At 64.2% G+C, this 18,386-nt stretch overlaps 2 protein-coding genes across 2 annotated transcripts; one reads left to right on the top strand and one right to left on the bottom strand.

Annotated features, from left to right (window-relative positions):
• The first annotated feature begins 36 nt into the window (after positions 1-36).
• APBA3 (amyloid beta precursor protein binding family A member 3) lies at positions 37-6,606 on the top strand. Its single transcript, XM_027742214.2, has 10 exons — positions 37-1,130; positions 1,610-1,649; positions 2,065-2,210; positions 2,350-2,436; positions 2,970-3,128; positions 3,439-3,618; positions 3,819-4,031; positions 4,562-4,681; positions 5,445-5,585; positions 5,681-6,606. Exons 1-10 carry the CDS (start codon positions 75-77, stop codon positions 5,750-5,752), a joined length of 2,214 nt encoding a protein of 737 aa, XP_027598015.2. The 5' UTR covers positions 37-74; the 3' UTR covers positions 5,753-6,606.
• A 193-nt stretch (positions 6,607-6,799) lies between these two features.
• On the bottom strand, positions 6,800-18,173 carry TJP3 (tight junction protein 3). Its single transcript, XM_027742212.2, has 21 exons — positions 17,914-18,173; positions 17,396-17,495; positions 14,235-14,396; positions 14,021-14,145; positions 13,708-13,810; positions 13,072-13,525; positions 12,667-12,770; positions 11,617-11,776; positions 11,437-11,527; positions 11,168-11,232; positions 10,956-11,025; positions 10,659-10,815; positions 10,151-10,259; positions 9,486-9,705; positions 8,972-9,168; positions 8,665-8,760; positions 8,289-8,359; positions 7,875-8,186; positions 7,468-7,773; positions 7,201-7,244; positions 6,800-7,068 (listed from the first exon to the last, which is right to left on the bottom strand). The coding sequence occupies exons 1-21, from the start codon at positions 18,096-18,098 to the stop codon at positions 6,969-6,971; spliced, it is 3,231 nt and encodes a 1,076-aa protein (XP_027598013.2). The 5' UTR covers positions 18,099-18,173; the 3' UTR covers positions 6,800-6,968.
• Between the last annotated feature and the right edge of the window lie 213 nt (positions 18,174-18,386).

The following is an 18,386-nucleotide window of genomic DNA, read 5'->3' as shown; positions in this document are numbered from 1 at the left end:
GCGCCTGCGCCTGCGCGCGGGCAACGGCGGCGGGAGCGGCCCGGCCCGGCCCGGCGGCAGCGACGGACCCCGCCATGGACAGCGGCACCACCGCCATGGACTTCCAGGCGGCCCCCGGCGGCGGCGGCGGCAGCGACGAGCCTGCCGAGCCGCCCGCCATGGACACGGAGGACGGGCCGGGAACCCCTGGGCACCGCGCGGGGGGCGCGCGGCCGGACGGGCCCCCCCGCTCGGCCCCGCAGCCCGGCAGTGACCCCGCGCCGGAGGAGCCGCGGCCCGGCCCGGGACCCGCCGCGGCCCCGGAGCTCGCGGGAGGCGAACGGACCGGGCTGTGCCAGGGCTCGGGAAGGGCCATGGAGGCGGAGGCGATGCCCGCGGAGCCGCGGGGCTCTGCCCGCTGGGAGCCCAGCGCCGGGAGCGCCCCGCGGGGCACGGGGAGCTCTCGGGCCCCCGGCGGCGTTGAGCCCGCGGGCATGGAGCTGGATGAGACCCCCGAGACCCGCGGCCCCCCCGACACGGCCGGGTGGGCTGAGGACGCGCAGGACGAGCCCTCGGAGATCCAGGGGCTGCTGGCCCAGCTCGAGACCCTCGACCCCAACCTGTGTGACCGCCCGCCCGCCCCGGAGCGGGGCCCGCCGTCCCCCTCGGGTGCCGGTGCCCGGCGGTGCCCGGGCAGGTGCCGGCCCTGCCCGCTACACGTGGCCACGGGCCGGGGCCTGGCGACGCGTCCCTGCTGCCCCCAGCACCCGGCCTGTGCCCGGCCCTGCCACGGGCTGCTCTTCGCCGAGGCCGACCGGGAGGACTTGCTGAGCCTCCTGTGCTACGAGGGGGGGCTGCCCGAGGCCGGTGCTGAGACCCCCTTGGCCCGCTCCGATGTTCTGACTGGGACTAACCTGGAGATGCTGCAGGTCCGGGAGGATCCAGCCACTGTGGAGAAGCCTGAAAGGCCGGGGAGGCTAGAGAGCTTAGAGGAAGACCCTTCCGGCAGCTGGTGCTATGGAGAGGGGCTTTGCGAGGTTGATTCCACCTCTGAGGGCACTCGGGAAGGTTCGCCAGAGCCAGCGTGGGCGGCCCTGCCTCCCGCTCCAGCCCCCGAGGCAGAGCAGCCGCCACCTCCAGGCGCCGTGACCGTGAGTGCTCCGGTGTGGTGGGGCCGCAGGAGCCAGGACTTGCCCCTTGGCCCTGCTCCCTCCTCGGGTCTGGGCTGGGGGTGGAGGGGAGCCAGGGATTTCTTTCCTCGGGTCTTACAGGGCCTTGTGCTGCAAGTGTGCCCAGACAAGACCCTCGGTACCGGCTTTGGCTCCTACTGCCCTGAAGGCGGGGGGATACTTGCATGGCTGCCTGATTCGTGTGTGCCCCGGGGCAGAGGCTGGTGGGTCTGAACAGCCCCTCCGGCCCCTGGATCCTGTGCCATCCTCCCCTCCAGCCCCAGGACCCTGTGCTGTCTCCCCTTCAGCCCTAGGACCCTATTCCTCCCTGCCCAACCCTGGGACCCATTTCCCCCAGCCTCAGGGACGCTGTGCCATCACTGTGCCACTTCTCCAGGGCCAGGCAGACTAATCCCTGGGATGCCAACCACAGCCTCACCTGCTCTTTCGTTGCTTTGCAGAACAGGGAACCCCCATCATCCTGCCCAGCCTTCAAAGAGGGTGAGTTGCTTCTGTGCTCAAGCAGCAAGAGCATTCAAGAGTCCTGACCCACGTGCTCTGACCCTGAATGGGGGTGGCTGGGGGTCCCAGCTGGGGAGGGAGTGCCTGTCTCTGTGTCCATCCAGGGTGGCAACGTCGCTGCAGGCTCCAGATGGCTTGTTTGATGCTTTGTTGAGGAAGTTGAGGTGCTTCAGGGAGCAGGATGGGGGGATGCTCAGGAAGGGAGAACGGGATACCAGGTGTGCCCAAGAGAAGGGGGAAGCAGCATTGGTCCCCAGTGATGCCAGGAACCCATGTCCCAAGCACTGTGCTGCTCTGCCATGTGTAGGAATGCAGCTAATGGGCAGTAAGAGTTGGTACCCCCAGTTTCAGAGGTAGGGGAGCAGCCCCTGCTCAGTCCCTCCCAATGCCTCAGTTCCAGGCCCCTGTGACCCGGAGGATCTGCTGGACGGTGTCATTTTTGGGGCAAAGTACCTGGGCTCCACACAGCTGGTCTCGGAGAGGAACCCCCCGACCAGCGTCCGCATGGCGCAGGCCCAGGAGGCCGTGGACAGGATCAAGGTGCAGGAGGGGTGGGGGGCACAGCTGCCCCCAGCCTGGCCCCCCGTGGCCGTGGGGCAGCACTCGGGGCCTGCCCAGGGATACCTGGCTGTGGGGCTGGGACCCAGCGGGGTCCTGTGACCTCTCCATCGTCTCACAGGCACCCGAGGGGGAGTCCCAGCCCATGACAGAGGTGGATCTGTTCGTCTCCACGCAGAGGATCAAGGTGCTCACTGCAGACACGCAGGTGAGCGGGAGTGGCAGCACCCGTGTGCCTCTGGGGCTGCTGGAACCTTCCTGTTCGGCCTCGGGACCTCAGCTTTGTTCCCACACTGGAGGGGTTATGCCCAGGGATGGCCTGCAGTCGAGGACACACATCTGGGAGGGGAAATGTAATTCCACAGCCATCCTTTGTCGTGTCCTTGGCTCTCTGTGTGGCTGCACGAGGCTTCCCGTGCGAGCTGCGCCCTGGGGAGCTGCTGGGATCCCAGACCAAGCTCCAGGGAACCCAGGCTTGAAATCTTGGAAGCTTTTTGCCCCAGGATTACTTTCTGCATTATAGTAAGAGGGAAGGGCTGTCCTGTCCCCTGGCAGCACCCAGGGACACGGATGAGTCCCTGATGAAGGAGTTCTTTGTACCCAGTGGCACAGACGTGGTTTCTGCCCAGTGTGTGCCAGGCATTTGTGCTGCATCCCAGCACCATTGCTGAACCCCTCCTGCTCGCTGGGCTAACGGTTGCCCACAGGGCTGAACATCTCTGCCTGTGTCGCCCTTGCCAGGAGGCCATGATGGATCACTCCCTGCAGACCATCTCCTACATCGCCGACATCGGCTCCCTCGTGGTGCTCATGGCGCGCCGGAAGCTGCCCCGGCGCTCGGAGGTGGCAGAGGAGAAGCGGCTCTACAAGATGATCTGCCACGTCTTCCACTCGGCCGACGTGAGACCACACGCGGGTCCCTGGGGAGGGCAGGGTGGCCGTGGGGTCCTGGGCCCGTCCCACTGGGGATCTGTGCTGGGGGCAGCAGCAGAGACCTCTCCCTCCCCACAGAGAGAGGGCAGGAGCCCAGCCTGAGCATCTCTTTGGCACAGAGGGGCCCAGTGAGCAAAGAGGGGAGGATTGGCACTGTAGAGGGGCCCATTCAGGCAGGGAAGGAGCTTCCAGGGCCAGTGCCTGTGCTGGGCACTGCAGGGCATTGGGAGCTGTTGGCCCTGAGCCATGGGCAGGAACAATCCCTGTCGTTCTCCAGGCCCAGGTCATCGCCCAGGCCATCGGGCAGGCGTTTGGTGTGGCCTACCAGCGCTTCCTGGAGGCCAACAGCATCGACCCCAGCGAGCTGACCCCCCGCCAGTACAGCCGTGCCCTCGAGGACCAGGAGCAGTACAACGCAGAGCTGACCCACTTCTCCCGGCAGGAAAACTGCAAGGACGTAAGAGCTGCTCGGGGGAAGGAGGGCGTGGGGACCCTGCTGGCACCTCTGTGTCATCCTCTCCATGGCTCCCTGAACAGCTGAGGTGCTCCCTACAAACCAGACCCCATCCCAGCCGGCTGTGAGCACAGGACACCAGTGCTGGGCTGGGGCATGTGCCCTTGGCTCTGGTGACAATAACCCACCCATTCTGCTCCCAGGTCTGCATCCGGAAGCAGAAGGGGGAGATCCTGGGCATCGCCATCGTGGAGTCAGGCTGGGGCTCCATCCTGCCCACCGTGGTCATCGCCAACCTGATGCACGGGGGCCCCGCGGAGCGCTCGGGGGAGCTGAGCATCGGGGACCGCCTCATGTCTGTCAACGGGACCAGCCTGGTGGGGCTGCCCCTGGGCACCTGCCAGAGCATCATCCGGGTGAGCTGGGACGGGGTGACCTCCTCCTTCCTGCCACGGGGAGTGGCCTGAATGCTGGGATCCCCCCCGGTGCCCCCAGCTGTGGGGGCAAGAGTGCATGGGGGCTGTACCTGTCCTGTGGGCTGTGACAGTCCCTGCTCTGAGTGCTTGGGAGGAAGGGGTGTGACAAGGCAGGGACAGACCTGGGGACTGTACTTGATGTGGCAGGGTATGGCTGGGGTCCTTCCTGAGGAGGAGGGTAGAAGGAGGCAGGCACCTGTCTTGGAGGAAACCTGTTGTACCATCTAGCTCTCAGGCAGGAAGGAGCTGAAAGCAAGGACAGTGTGGCGTCGGGGGCAGAGTGCGAAGTCTTGGGCTGGGTTTATAAGTTCTTGTCCCTTGATTTGAGCATGGCAGTATCCCTGCGAGTACCTCAGTTTGAAAACAGGTTGCTAATCCTCAGCCCTCCCATGAGCAACTTGGCTGTGTTGTCCCTCCACCAGAGCTGAACAGCTCTCCAAAATCTGACCAGCCTTCATCCCCCCTTCCAGGAGCTGAAGCACCAGACCGAGGTGACACTGAACATCGTGCACTGTCCCCCTGTCACCACGGCTGTCATCCGACGCCCCGACTCCAAGTACCAGCTGGGCTTCTGTGTTGAGAACGGCGTGGTGAGTGCCTGTGGGATGGGGTCTGCCCGAGGAACAGGCAGAGCTGGCTGTGCCCACAGAACAAAGCCCAGCTCCCCCATTCCCTGTGCCTGCCCAGGCCAAGGGGTCACAGTGCTCTGCTGTGCAGAGCAAAAGGCTCCTCACAGCTCTCCTGCAGCACCAGTGGTTGTACCCCTCTCTCTGGTGCTCCTTAGCTGTTTGCTTTCTGGGTGGTGGCTTCTTCTTGGCTTTCTGGGTGTGACCCCAGTGACATTTGTTGCTGTTCTCAAGACCCTGGCCACTCCCTGCTCTGGGGTCTGCTGTGGCTGTGTTGTGAACTCAGAGTAGGGCGTTCCCAGGCCCAGTGGGAGCTGAGGGGATGGATGGGTGGGCAGTGGAGGCAGTGGCACAGCTGCCTCTCACACTGACTGATGCTCCCAGTGGGACTGGAGATGTGGGTCTCTCCTGCTGCCTCAGGGAGAAGCTCAGGCTCTGCAGCCCAGGCTTGATGGGAGCAGGAGGGTTCAGTGAGTGGGAGCAACTGCACTCCCTGTCAACTGGGGGAAAAAGTCCTGGGGGCTGCCCTTGCCCCAGCACGTCGCTCTGGTGGCAGCAATGCAGGGCAGTGGCTGCCCTCACTGTGTGCCCGTGAGCTGGAGGAGACAGCACCCAAATCCAGAGTGCTGGCTGGGAGCCTGCAGGGGTGTGAGGGTTTGGGGCAGTGGTGGTGCAGGGCCAGGGCTGTGGGCACAGCCCTGATCTCACCAGCACTCCTCGCTCCCAGATCTGCAGCCTGATGCGCGGGGGCATCGCGGAGCGGGGCGGCATCCGCGTGGGGCACCGCATCATCGAGATCAACGGGCAGAGCGTGGTGGCAACGCCCCACGAGAAGATCATCCAGATCCTCACCGAGGCAGTCAGTGAGGTGAGCAGGGCCCCCACAGAGCAGCTGGGCTCAGAGCTGGGCACCAGCACCCTCCAGCCCGGGCTGGGGCCTCTGATCTGTGCCTCTCTGCCTAGGTCCACATCAAGACCATGCCAGCCTCCACGTACCGCTTGCTGACAGGGCAGGAGCAGCCCGTGTTCCTCTGAGCCACTGGCCGTGCCTTGGACAGACAGGAGCAAGCCTGGAGGGGAAGGTCTGGCTCTGCCTTCTGCCCCAGCCCTGCGTCAGAGCCCTCAACAGGACCTGATCCTGCACCTCTTCAGTTTTACTCAGGACAGAGAGGGAGGCTCTGGGGGCTGATACCCAGCTTGAGCAGTGCCACAGTTTGGGCACCTCCCACCCTCCACTCACGCCTTCCTGCCTCACAGTGCCTGCACAGTGCCCACACAGTGCCTGTCCTGCTGCTGCTGGTGGGAGAAGAGGGGACCCCACATGAAAGGTCCCCCCCATCCAGTCATTGCAGATTGTGCTTTTACACTCACCAACGGTGCCTTTCCCCAGGTGAGGACGGTGCTGGAAGCACAGCTCAGCTCCAGAGCTCAGCTCAGCACAGCCCCAGAGCAGTGCTGACCCTGCACACCTCTGTGTGGGTGCACCACTGGCACTCCTGAGGGACACCCAGCAGCTCCCAGACTCAGCCTTAAGGGCAGCAGCACTCTTGGCACCTGCTCCTCCCCTCTGGCTTGGCCAGGGGCCTGCTGGGGTGCAAACAAACCCCCATTAGACCCGTTGCACCAAGCTGGGAACCTACCTCAGCTTCTCCCTGGTGCTGCCTTGAACTGCTCTGCACGCACACCCCAGCCCGGGGCCGCAGCCCTTGGTGCAGCAAAAGGGAACATGGCACTGCCCAGCCCCACATTCAGGGATGTTGGGGCCCCAGGGAACCCCCTGGGGATGTGCCTTTTGGTGGGTGGCTCTCTGGGCCCCTGAAGCCAGGGCAGCACTGACCTGGCTGTGCCTGGATGCTTGGCTGATGTGAAAATAAAAGTTGTGGGAAATGCGGGAGGCTCCATTGGCAGAGCCCCATGTGGGCTGCAGTGGAGGAGGCTCAGCAGGGCAGTGCCAGGCCCTGATTCCTGCTCTGGTGGCTCAGGCAGGGCAGCCAGCAGCACAGGTGCCTGGGTCTCATCAAGGCCACCCTCCTACATGGTGTGCCCTGCATGGTGCCACCCAGCATGCACAGACACAGCCTGTCCTGATCCAAATGTCCCTTTTATTTCAGTAGCAGCAGCTGTGGCCAAAAGGGAAGGAGGCACTTTGTGGTTGGGCCCAGCCCAGTCTGGCACTACCTGGACTGTTACCTGGACCCAGTGGCACAGGGCTGTGGCAGGGCTGGCCCATGGGGACAGGCCAGCAATGCCACTACACATCTGTGGCTGGCCCCCACTCATAGCCTTCATCCTGGTCCGAGTCATCCCTGGCGTGTGTGAACCTCTTCCTCACTGCCTCGTGCTCGTATTCCCTGGGGGGCAGAAGCAGTGGTGGTGGCTCTGGCACCCAGCTGGGCCCAGGCTGGGACAGTGCCCTATGCAGGCCCTCCCCAGCCCTGGGCTGGCTGCCACCCCCCTCCCTGCAGTCCCAGGGCACAGGGTACCTGATGCTGTCGTAGCGCTGGCCTTGCTGCAGCTGCTTGGGCACCTGGGGAGGAGCAGAGCAATGAGGGGTCAAGGACAGGGCAGGGGTTTTGCCCTGGCATGGGGTGTTTGCCCCTGGGGATCCAGAGCTGAGCATGAATGCACAGCTGGACCCTGCAGCAGCTCCCTGCCTGTGTCACGGGGATGGAAATTATACCCCAGAGACAAGCACTGTGGCCACCCCCTTCTGCCCCACCAGCCCCTTGTACCAGTCTGGGGGGACCCACCTTGTCACTCTGGCCATGTCTTGGGGACACCTGTGCTGGCTCAGAGGAGCTCAGGCCGTGGCTTGGGGACACTTGTGCTGGCTCAGAGCTCAGGCCATGGCTTGGGGGCAGCTGTGCTGGCTCAGAGGAGCGGGGCAGCCCGGGCTGGTCGTAGGCATCCTCTGCCTCGCCGTCAGTGTAGGCACCTGCCTCGCCATCCGTGTCCTCGTAGTCACTATTGGCGTGGCTGTCACAGGTCAGGTAGCCTGAGGCCACCGTGCTCGGTGGGTTCAGCAGTTCCAGACTGTCCTCAGGTGCCACATCTGCCTGCGGGGTGGGGATGACAGAGACCTGGGATCCCAGCTGTGGGGGACAGTTGTGCAGCCCCAGCCGGCCCAGCCTCACCGCAGGGATCCTGTGCCCTGTACCTGCTCTGCCGTCGTCCAGATAGGCTGGCTTTGCTGCGTCCTGATGATGTCCTGGATCTGCTGGAACCAGGCATTGCCACTGCCGCTGAGGTGGATGGTGGCTGTGAAGAGGTGGCTGCAGTACTTCTTCATCTTGTTGGCCTGGGCATAGAGGCGTCGGGAGCTCTTCCTGGAGTCGGGTGCCAGCCACTGCCGCATGGCCTTGACGCCCGGCCGGCTCTCGGGCTCGCAGAACACCACCACCGGGTAGTACTGCACGTAGTTGAGGCGCTCCACGGCCGAGGGGGTGATGTCCAGCAAGGCGTGCTTGCCCTGGGGCAGGGCACGGCCGTCAGCCCCGCTGGGGACAGGGACAGAGGCCATGGGCTCCCCCAGGCCCCGCCTGGCTCCAAGGACAGGGGAAAGGTCTCTCACCTTTTCTGCAATCTGCTGCACCGAGTCCAACTTGATGACCTTGGACGATGCCCCATCTCGGGGCACGCTCGCTGCAGGACATGGAGACGGGGCATGAGAGGGGCTGGGGGAGATGTGACACGTCCAGCAGCCCCAGGCTGGGCCTGGCCATGCCCAGCACCAGGGCTGTGTCCCTCAGGGAGAGGCATGTCTGGAGCCAGGCTGGGATTGTGATGCTCAGGGCAGGGAGGGCGAATGAGCCCAGGAAGGTGTTGGAGTGTCACAGAGAGGGGGGCAATGGGCAGGGTCAGGACAAAGTCAGAGGTAAAGAGCTCCCACAGGTCCTGGATGCTGCAAGTCTGGCTGCTGGATACAATTTCCCACAGGGGGCACTTACGAGCGATTTCAAACAGCTCAGGCAGCTCCCGGCTCAGCTTCTGCATGGCAATGTCTGCGATGGGGCCCAGGATCACCACCGGCCGCTTGAAGCTGGCTGTGAGAGGACAGAGGGGCTCAGGGGGGCTGGGGGTGAGGGCAGAGCTCCCAGCACATGGACATCCAACCCCACTCCTCATAGTGCCCACGGGCCTGGGACTCTCCCCACTCCTCCCAGAACGGAGCCCATCAGCACCCACAGAGGGGCAGCCCTGGGGCCGATGGCACCCGGTGGGTCTGGGCAATGGGGACGCAGCCCTGGTGCCCACCTTCCTTCAGGACCACCCTCTCGTACGGTGGGTAGCGACCCTGCTTTGTGAGGGCAGACAGGTCTTCCCGGCTCTTCCGCAGCATCTTCTTGGCTCCCCTCAGGCCCCGCAGCTTCCAAAACTCGGCCCGTGCCCCGGAGGGGTTGGCACCAGACGTGGTTTTCAGCACTGACTCCAGGCTGGCAATCTGCTCGGCCCTGAGAGAGGAGAGGGCTCATGACCTGCAGCCTCTGGGTTTACCCCCCACTTGTCTCTCTGGGCTCTGAGGAGTGGGGCAGGACAAGCCAGCATCACTGCTCAGTGACACGGCTGGGTGAGTCTCCTCCCTCTGGGGCCTTGGGCAACCCAAGCATCAGCTGCCCCATCACTCCTGAGAAGGGATCTCACCAGCTCATTCTTCCCCCTGCTGCTCCACCAGCCCTTGCCCTGCCTCTCACTGGGCCCACCATCCATGTCCCTGGGGAGCCTTCCCCAGCTCTGCTCATCTCAGGGCCATTCCTGGCTCCGTCCCTACCTGCTCTGGTTGGGGATGATGCCCTTGTCCTGCTCCTGCAGGTCCCTGCCCACACGCACAGCCAGCCAGTTCCCCAGCCTGCCGCGGTACATGGTGTCCAGCACGTGGAACACGTCTCCGCGCACGAAGCTGAGCCCCGACGGCGTGTCCTTCTCAAAGTCAAAGTGTGTCCGGATGTAGAACGAGTCGCCCACGTTGGACGAGATCATCTTCCTGTAAACTGAAGCCCAGGGTGAGAGGGACCGTCAGGGGAAGAGGAGGGGGAGGATGCTGGAGAGGAAGGTGCTGGAGGGATTTTGGAAGGAGTGAGGGAGCCTCCAGAGTGGCCCTGCTCCTAAGGAGGCTATTGAGGACACATTTTCCTCCCATGGCTTTCTCAGGCAAGCTGGAGACAACAGGACCTGACCCCCCGGCACACACTGCCCTCTCCAGGCTGAGCCATGGTGCCAGAAAGTCCCTGTGCTTCAGGATACCAAGGCACAAATGGGGCCGGGATGGTCTGGTCCTCTCCCATCAGCTTTTTGGAAGAGGAGGAGGGGTTTTGGGGAAGGAGGACCACCCTGCAGGGGAAGGAAGGACTATGGCAAGTCCAGCAGGTTTGATGCTTGCCCAGAAGAGAGAGGATGGAGAGGCACAAGTCCAGGTTGAGTCTGGTCATCACTCACTGTCCGGCTTGCTCTGGGTCCACAGCGTGACCTCCTCACCCACGGGCAGGGCCATGAGGTGCTCCACGGCCTCCTCACGGGTCAGGTGCTGGAAACTGGTGTCATTCACCTGCCACAGAAAAGCACTTGGACACAGCCCTGCCAGTGGGATGGAGGGAATGGGCACCAGTGGGGCTTCCAGGGACAGCAGTGCCCAGGGCAGAGTGGGAGAGGGAACCGGTCCCTGTCACCCAAGTGCCTGCCACAACCCCAAGTGGGCCTCTGAGACTTCAGAGAGGGTGCTTGGACCCCACCGGGTGTCAGCATGGTGCCGGAGACAGGACTGACCCTGCAGACAGTGCCCACAGAGCCAGCCCAGCAGGTACAAGTTATGGGTACCAGCACTGACTAAAAACAATGCCCAGCAGCAGAAATCCAAACCCCAGGGGAGGTATCACACCCAACAGGTGTGACCACACCCAAAGGTCCAGGTGCAGCAGCATTCGGAGCCACTCCCAGCCCGCGGTACCTGGAGGATCTGGTCCCCCTCCCGGACGCCCTGGCTGTCGGCCGGGCTCCCCTCCTGCACGCTGGACACGAAGATGCCCACGTCATTGCCACCCGCCAGCCGCAGCCCCGCGCTCTTGGCCTTCACGAACCGCACGACCCTGGAGTCGGCGCTGTACCTGCCGTGGGGAGGCACAGTCAGCCCGGTGGTGACACGTGGGGACAGGGCAAGGGGCCACAGACCCTGTAACCCCAACCCCATGCCGGAGCAGATCCCTGTGTCCCCCCAGCCGTTCCCTGCCACCTCTCGCAGACGTACCCGTCCCTGAGGGCAGCTCGGGGGGCAGTGTGGGGGCTGTGGTCATCCCCCTCCACAGCTTCCAGCGGGTCTGCAGGAAGGAGAGCTGGTGAGGAGCAGCAGTGGCTATGCCGAGGCACAGGGAGCCCTGGCATGACTCTGCCAGGGGTTTGGGCAGCAGAGATACCCAGGAGCCCAGAGCCCCCTCAGTGCCCAGTGCTGAGCCCACTCACCCAGTCCCCGAGCGTCGGCCATGGTCACCTCGGCCACAGGCTCCCTGGTCGATCGTCTGCTCTCCCTGGGACAAGATGGGGCAGGATTTAGGCAGGGCACAGGTAGGCAGTGCCGAGTGGGCAGTGGGACAGCAGAGCAAGCTGGGGATGGCAGTCCCACCTCCAGGGACAGTGCCTTGGGAATAGAGAACCAGCCCCTCCAGACAGGTGGAGAACACAGCAGATCTGCCAGGGGACAGAGGGGCTCATGGGGACAGCGTGGGGCTTACAGTGGTGAATTCATCCTGGCAGCAGCTGGAGATCGTGGGGAAGCATCAGGGGATGGTGGATGGGACAGCTCGGAGTCGATGTCGGAGATATCTGCAGCAACAGGAGGGAAGATGCACCCGTGACCATCCAGTCCCTGTGCTGTGTATTTGGCCCCCAGTCCCGTCACCGTGTCCCCTCACCGTCCATCCGGGAGCTGTCGCTCTGGCTGTCCACCTCAGGGATGTTCACCAGGAACTGCCGGTGGTCCCGGAGGATGAGCAGGGTCAGGATCCCCTCTGTCCGCTCAATGAGCTGCTGGGTTTCAGCCAAGGACATGTCCTGGCTGGCCACCCCGTTGATCTGGAGGGGTAGAGTGGGCACTGCTCTTGGGAAAGCCACCCCCAGGGAAAGCCCCACTGGAAAGGGGTACTTTGACTGCCATGTCCTCAGTCCCTTCCCAGTCCCTCTAGCCCAGCCCCAGGTGCCACAGCTTCTCCTGTCCTGGACCGTGTCCCTACCCCTGGCTACCTCCCAGTATATCCTCATCCTATACAGAGGAAACAAATTAGCCATGCTAATTAACACCCACCTCCACCTGCCCAGGGCCCTGCCTGGTGGCAGGAGCTGCACAAACCCCTCAGACACCTGAAGCTCAGTTTTACTTTGCCCTTGGCCTGCACTGCCCTTCCACGTGCTGGCCTGGAGCCAGGGAATCAGGCCCCAAGCGGACCCTGGGGCTGGGATCTCCCTGAGTTGCAGCAGCTTTTCCCAACAGTTTGCAGGATGTAATCCCTTCCATTTGCCACAGAGTCACTTCGGCACTGGTTCCCAGTAGCCGCAGGTCTGTCTGGCCCAGGTGTGCAAACCAAGGGTCTCCCTCCCTCTAATTCCTCCTCCCCAAGTACTTGCAGCATCATTTCACCTGACAAACACCTGAGCTCCTTGGGGACTGTCACCTGGCAGGGACACACACTCGCGAGGGGGGACCACACACCATGGGGAGAGCAGGGTGGACACGACTCCGCTGTGCCAACAGGACAAGCCACCAGCCCAGCAGCACAGGGGCTGGTCCCCAAGAGCCCCCACAGGGTCCTGGGACAGGCAGGGGGACAGGGCAGGGAGTGGACACCAGACGGAGCTGCCTCCAGCAAGCCCGTGGCTAGGCCCTGCAGTGACACCAGGGATGAGCCCCCCAAAGAGGGGCAGATGAGACCCCCAGCGAGTGCCGTGCACCATGGGGGTCCCTATACCTTCAGGATGAGATCTCCCTCCTGTAAGGAGCTGCCCTTGGCCGCCAGTCCACTCTCCACTATGTGCTTGATGAAGAGCTGACTCCCCAGCTTCACGCCATACTCTGCAGCAGAGAGAGCTGTGACGGTGGCAGAGCCAGGCAGATGCAGGACCCCCTTGAGATCACCCCTCACCACCATCTCCACAAGCCCTGGCTCCCCTTGGGGGAGTAGCAAGCCCCAAAGCTGAGCTCTGCAGCCCCAGGCTGAAGGCAGAAGGTTTGGTGCACCCAGCACAGCACACACTGTCCCCTCGCTGCAGCCAGACCCTGGTACCCACCCTGCCATTGCCTCCTCCCCGGGGAAAGGCACAGCCAAAAATCAGGTGACAAAACCCAGGGACAGCGGGAACAGGAGGGGCCTCACCTTCGTTCTGCTTCTGCTTCACCAGGACTGACGTGATGGGCTTCGTGGGCACGTCCTGGCGCGGCAGCCGCTTGAAGCCTGACACCAGGGCCAGCCCGTTGGTGTCCCCTTCCTGGCCAAAGGCATTGCTGGGGTGGTGCCGGCTGTGGCCCCTCCGATCTGAGCCGCTGCCGGGACTCTGCCTCCAGTGGCTGCTGTCCTGGCTTCGCCTCCGGCTCCGGGACACCGGCCTGTGCTGGCGACGGTCATCGCGGTGGTGGCCAGAGCTCCTCTCACTGGACGAGTCCCCATCGTAGCCCCGGCTGTGGTCCAGGTCATCCCGGGAGCGCTGCAGGGCTGGATCCCCCCTGTGCAGCCCGTAGTCCTCATCCGAGTCGTAGTGCCGGGGCACGGCGGGGGACCCGGGGCTGCTCTTGCTCACGGGGAGGTGAACCTTCCTTGGTCTTTTCAGTGTCTGCAGGTACAAAGTGAGAAGCAGAGATGGTGGGTGCAGCCATCTCTGCCAGCTGTGCCTGCAGCAATTCCCAAGCCCTGAACAGGAGCCGTGGTGTGTGTGACAGGGTGCTGGGATGGGGACAGGCACGGTGCAGCCCCGCACACGACGGCGGGCCCTGTCCCACCACGGGGCACACTCACAATGTTGGCGATCTTGCCGCAGGTTTTGAGTGTCTGGATGGCGAAGGAGGATGAAACATTCTCCATGGAAAGGCCGTTCACCATCACAATGTGATCCTTCCTCCTGGGAAGGAAAACACAGCTGTGGCTCTGCCCTGGGCACAGCCCCCAGCCCGGGGAGCTGGCGGGGTGGCGAGGGCACCCCAAGGGGACCCCATCCCAGCCAGGCAGGGTGACAGCAGTACTGGCCCTGTTCCAGCAGGAGGGATTCTCTGTCCTTCCCACCCTCACTGGCAGCGGGCACCCCCCGTGCACCCACGTCCCCTGCACTCACTGGAGCCGGCCCATCGCTGGGCCCCCGGACACCACGTCCGACACAAACACCGCTGTGTCCCCGGTCGTCCTGTTGGGATGGTCCCGCCCTCCGGAGACAGCGAAGCCAAAGCCCCGCTGAGGGTCCTGGCAGGGGTGGGTGGGCAGACAGGGGTCAGGCAGAGTCGACCCCACAGCCCCTGTCCCCTCCCATGGCTGCCCCAGGCCATGCTCACCTTGCTCAGCGTCACCGTGTGCTGCTCCCAGATCACCATCTCCTCCATGGTGGGCACCCACCAGCTGGGGAGGGGGACAGTGGCAGCTGCCTGGCAGGGGGGCTCGGACCAGCTCCGCCTCCTCTTCACAGCCCCTGGCCCCTTCCTCACTCCTGCATCGGGCTGCAACAAAGAGCAGCAGCAACGCTGAGCTGTGGGCACCGGGGACAGCAAGAGTGGAGGGGACAGAGCCCTGTGGTGCCCAGGCACCCACCAGGGCACCAAGGCTGCTAATTGTGTCACACCCTGAACAATTAATTGTTCCCCACATGGCAACTGGCTCTGGAACCCAGAGCTGCCTCTGTGCAGCGTGAAATCAGCCCCCCAGGGGTCCATCTCCATCCCCTTGGACACATGTCCATGGAAGTGGAGGTTTTACACAGGGCAAGGTCAGGACCCATCTACATGGGACTTCCTGTCCATGCTATCCTTGTGGCCTTGCTCCCCACCCTCGTCCTGGATCTGGCAGACCCCAGGGTGCTGCTTTGGATGGTGTTTCAGTGCCTGCCCGCCCTCTCTGGGCTCCATCAGCTCTGCCAGCTGCTTTGGCAGCACCTCTGCCCCTGCTTCACCCTTTGGTTTTCCCCAAATCCAACATTTTCCAGCTGAGATAGACAAGCCTGACTGATACAGTGACATCACCTCCAAGCTGAAACTCCTGGGATGGGCCTGGGGATCCCCTCCACCAGCTCCTGGCTCCCTGAAGGGAACATCAGCATGAACCCAGAGAGATGCAGGATCCCATGTGGGTGGGAGAGGTAGCAGGGCCAGAGCCTCCTGCCAATCCCCATGGGGTGGGACAGGGAGAGGCCAGTTTGATCAGGGACTCACAGAAGCATCAAGGCTAGAAGAGACCCTCAAGATCATCAAGTCCAACCATCAACCCAGCACCATCATAATCACCCCTAAACCATGTCCCCAGGCGCTTCTTGAACACTTCCAGGGGTGGTGACTCCAACACCTCCCTGGGCAACTTATTCCAAGGCCTGACCACTCTTCCAGTGAAAAAAAAAATTTCTAGTATCTAATTTGAACCTGCCCTGGTGCAACTTCAGGCCGTTTCCTCTGGTCCTGTCACTTGAGAAGTGGCAGAAGAGGCCGATCCCCACCTCACTACACCCTCCTTTCAGAGAGTCATAGAGAGCAGGGAGGTTCCCCCAAGTCTCATCTTCTCCAGACTGAACATCCCCAGTCCCCATGGCACACACTTGGCCTGTGGTGCCCCAGGGCTCTGGGGTGGCTGTGCCAGGGGCCCTGCTGGCTCCCAAAGTTGGCTCGGTCATCCTCGATCCCCAAGTTGGTACCACAGGCAGCTGGAAAACTCCACAGCTCCTTTGGGAATAGGCCGTGGGACAGCTTTGGTGGGACCAGGAGGCATCAGATATGCCCTGTGAGCAGTGCCAGAGGTGATGCCAAGCAGGGATCCGGTGGTGGGCAGCCAGCCCTGGGCAAGCACCACAGCCCAGCCCCAGCATGAGGACTTCCCGTGGCAGCCCCCGGCTGGAGCGATACTGGGACAGCCCCCAAAATGAGCCCCAGCTCAGCCCCTGAAACAAGACCCAGCTCCCTGCAGCCTCAGGGAGGGCTGGGGGGAGCCCGGTGTAATCATTCACCCGGGCAGGGCAGGTATGGAGGGCAGAGTCCAGACTTCTCCTCTGCTTCCCCTCTGCGTCAGAGCTGCCGAAATCAGCCCGAGAGCCTCCCTGGCACGTGCCAGTGCTCACCACGTGGAAGGGGACACGTGTGCCTGGGGGGTGGCTGGGGCTGGGCAGGACCCCAGTGTGGTGGCACCCACAGTCCTGTACCAGCGCTGGGAAGACTGGTGACAGACAGGAGTCCCCAGCGTGGCAGTGAGGTGGTTTCAGCCGTGTCACCAGAGTTGGCTGGTCTGTGTTTACAGGCTCCCAGGGCACCTGCAGGTGACATGGTGTGAGCCACAGGTCCAAGGGACCCCAGCCTGGGGCAGCCAGAGCATCCCCCTCCCCATGGTGATGATATCTGCTGTGCCAGAGCCGCCCCTGCTGCCACCCAGCACAGTCTCACATTGTCCCCAACCAGCTCCCACTACTGTCCGTCACCAGGGCACCACAGTCTGGCCACATGCCTGCGTCCCACTGCTGCCCATGGCTCTCCGTGGGCAGTGGCTGGGGCAGCGTGGGGATGGCAGCAGCTCCAGTATCACCAGCTGGCACCAGCAGTGCCCACAGTGCCACCAAACCCCAGCCCTGTCCCCCATCGCCCCCCCGGGGCTGGCGCAGGGCCTGTCCCAGCCAAAGGCCGAGGCTGGCAGCAGGAGGAGCCGGCTCAGCCGGTTTCCGACAGAAACCAGCCCGCACTTGGAATGGCCCCGCCGGGAGGGGCAGTATCTGGGCAGAGCTGACCATGGCCCGGCCCAGCCCCGGGCACCGACAGCACCGGGAGCCCCACACACCCCGCTCTGCCCCAAACATGCACCGTGGCAGCGTCTTCCAGGGATTTTAAAACCAAAGGAAGCTGGGCTGTGCCAGGGTAGCTCGTTCCACTGCCAGGTACCCAATTCAGGGCTGTGCCTGGCCCCGGGTGACACCGCCAGCAACACCCACCGTGGGGACAACAACGAGTTGGGGGGTCATTTATCAGAAAGTGACACCCCAGCCGTGCCCCCTCCACCCATACTCTGTGTTCCACCCCCCCATCCCGCTGATGGGGGTCCTCAACTTGGGACTCCAAAGCCTTCCCGGGATCAGCGGGGTCCCTGCTCTAAAGCAGTGCTGCGAAACCGCGAGACCCTTCTCTGGTCCTAGTCATGCAGCACCGGGGGCCCAGATCCCCCCAGAAGTTACTCTGTCCCGATCCCACCCAGACGACCCCCTACTCTGGGAAAAGGTCTCTGGAAAAGCTAACCCGGACCGAGTGTAAACCAGTAGGAAAGAGGTACGTCCTCCAGCCCCGGGGTGTGGAGCTGTGATCCCCCGGGGTATCTCCCTGTCGTGGGGCAGAGTTCCAGGAGGGTCACCGAGTCCTGGAGCCACCCAGGGAGGGACAAAGAGTGGCCGGTTTCCCCACGTGAAAGCACGGCTGGGTCCCCTCCCCAGCCGGGAAGCACAGCCGGCAGATCCCCGGGGACAGAGTTAGGAACTCACCGAGCCTTCGATCCGACCAGGAAGGAGCTGAGTTCCCGGGCTGGTGGCAGAGGTGTCACTCCAGGGTGCCTTGCGTAACCCTTTGTGGCCCAGGCGCTGCCTGCAGGAGCGAAGGATAACGAAGGGGGTCCTAGGGCAGCTTCCCGGGCACAGCAGGACTCCCGGAGGGCTGTCCCTGGTGTCCTAAACCGTGCTGGTGGCTCAGGCACCGACACTCACCCCCCTCCCTGCCCAGCATAGGTACAGGCTCACGGGATTCTGGCGGTGGCTGTGCCTGGGGTCGAGGGTCCTCCCCACCCATCCTGGCCCTCTCCAGGGACGCGGTGGGACTCTGCGCCAACCCACGCCGCCCCGGACCCTTAAACCCTCCCAGTGTCACCCAGTGTCCCAAGCGGTGACAGGGACGGAGGCCAGCCCGGGGCTCCCTGTCCTGGGGGATGTGAGGTAAAAGATGCCCCTGCTGATGGATGCTCTCCGCTCTCCTCTCCTCCCCTCCCCTTCCCCTTCCCTACCCCCACCTGGGGACCATCCCCTCGTCATCCCTCGTCCCGCGGGGTCGCTTTCCTGCGGTGACAGCGGTCAGGTCCACGCCGCGGCTCTCCAGGGGCCGGTACCGCTCCCAGCCCAGAGCCGAGGCAGCCAGGGGGGACCAGTTCCTGCGGAACCCCCCGGCCCGCAGCCGCCACCGCGGACCCGGGGCCATGCCTTCCCCTCCGCTCCCTCCACCGCACCGGGGGGAGCCAGGAGCCGCTCCCGCCGCTCCCCGGGACCAGCCACGGCCGGGAGCCCCTGGGGCGGGGGCCGGCGCCGCCGAGCAGCATCATTAGCGCCGGTGGCTCCAGCGCTGCCCCCGAGCCGGGGCTGACCCCGCCGGGACACGCGTGGCCCCGGGGCCGGGAGAACCGGCGGGGCCAGCCCGGGCTGACCCGCGCCCCGGGGCTGGCCAGGGCCCGAGCCGGGCGGCGCCACTAGATGGTGCCGCGGGGCCGGG

Source organism: Pipra filicauda, unplaced genomic scaffold (assembly GCF_003945595.2).
Source record: "Pipra filicauda isolate LSUMZ 115617 unplaced genomic scaffold, ASM394559v2 scaffold467_size714961_pilon, whole genome shotgun sequence".
Lineage (NCBI taxonomy): Eukaryota > Metazoa > Chordata > Aves > Passeriformes > Pipridae > Pipra > Pipra filicauda.
The sequence above is the reverse complement of the archived record's forward strand: the minus strand, read 5'-3'. Positions and strand labels throughout refer to the sequence as shown.

Bases quoted from the DNA above. Each gene is read 5' to 3' on its own strand.
- APBA3 (XM_027742214.2), top strand. From the start codon at position 75: ATGGACAGCGGCACCACCGCCATGGACTTCCAGGCGGCCCCCGGCGGC. The intron at 2,437-2,969 runs GTGAGCGGGAGT...CGCCCTTGCCAG, and splicing joins TGCTCACTGCAGACACGCAG to GAGGCCATGATGGATCACTC. The intron at 4,682-5,444 runs GTGAGTGCCTGT...CCTCGCTCCCAG, and splicing joins TCTGTGTTGAGAACGGCGTG to ATCTGCAGCCTGATGCGCGG.
- TJP3 (XM_027742212.2), bottom strand. From the start codon at position 18,098: ATGGCCCCGGGTCCGCGGTGGCGGCTGCGGGCCGGGGGGTTCCGCAGG. The intron at 14,397-17,395 runs GTGAGTTCCTAA...TCTTTGTTGCAG, and splicing joins CTGGTCGGATCGAAGGCTCG to CCCGATGCAGGAGTGAGGAA. The intron at 11,026-11,167 runs GTGAGTGGGCTC...TCCTTCCTGCAG, and splicing joins GGCCGACGCTCGGGGACTGG to ACCCGCTGGAAGCTGTGGAG.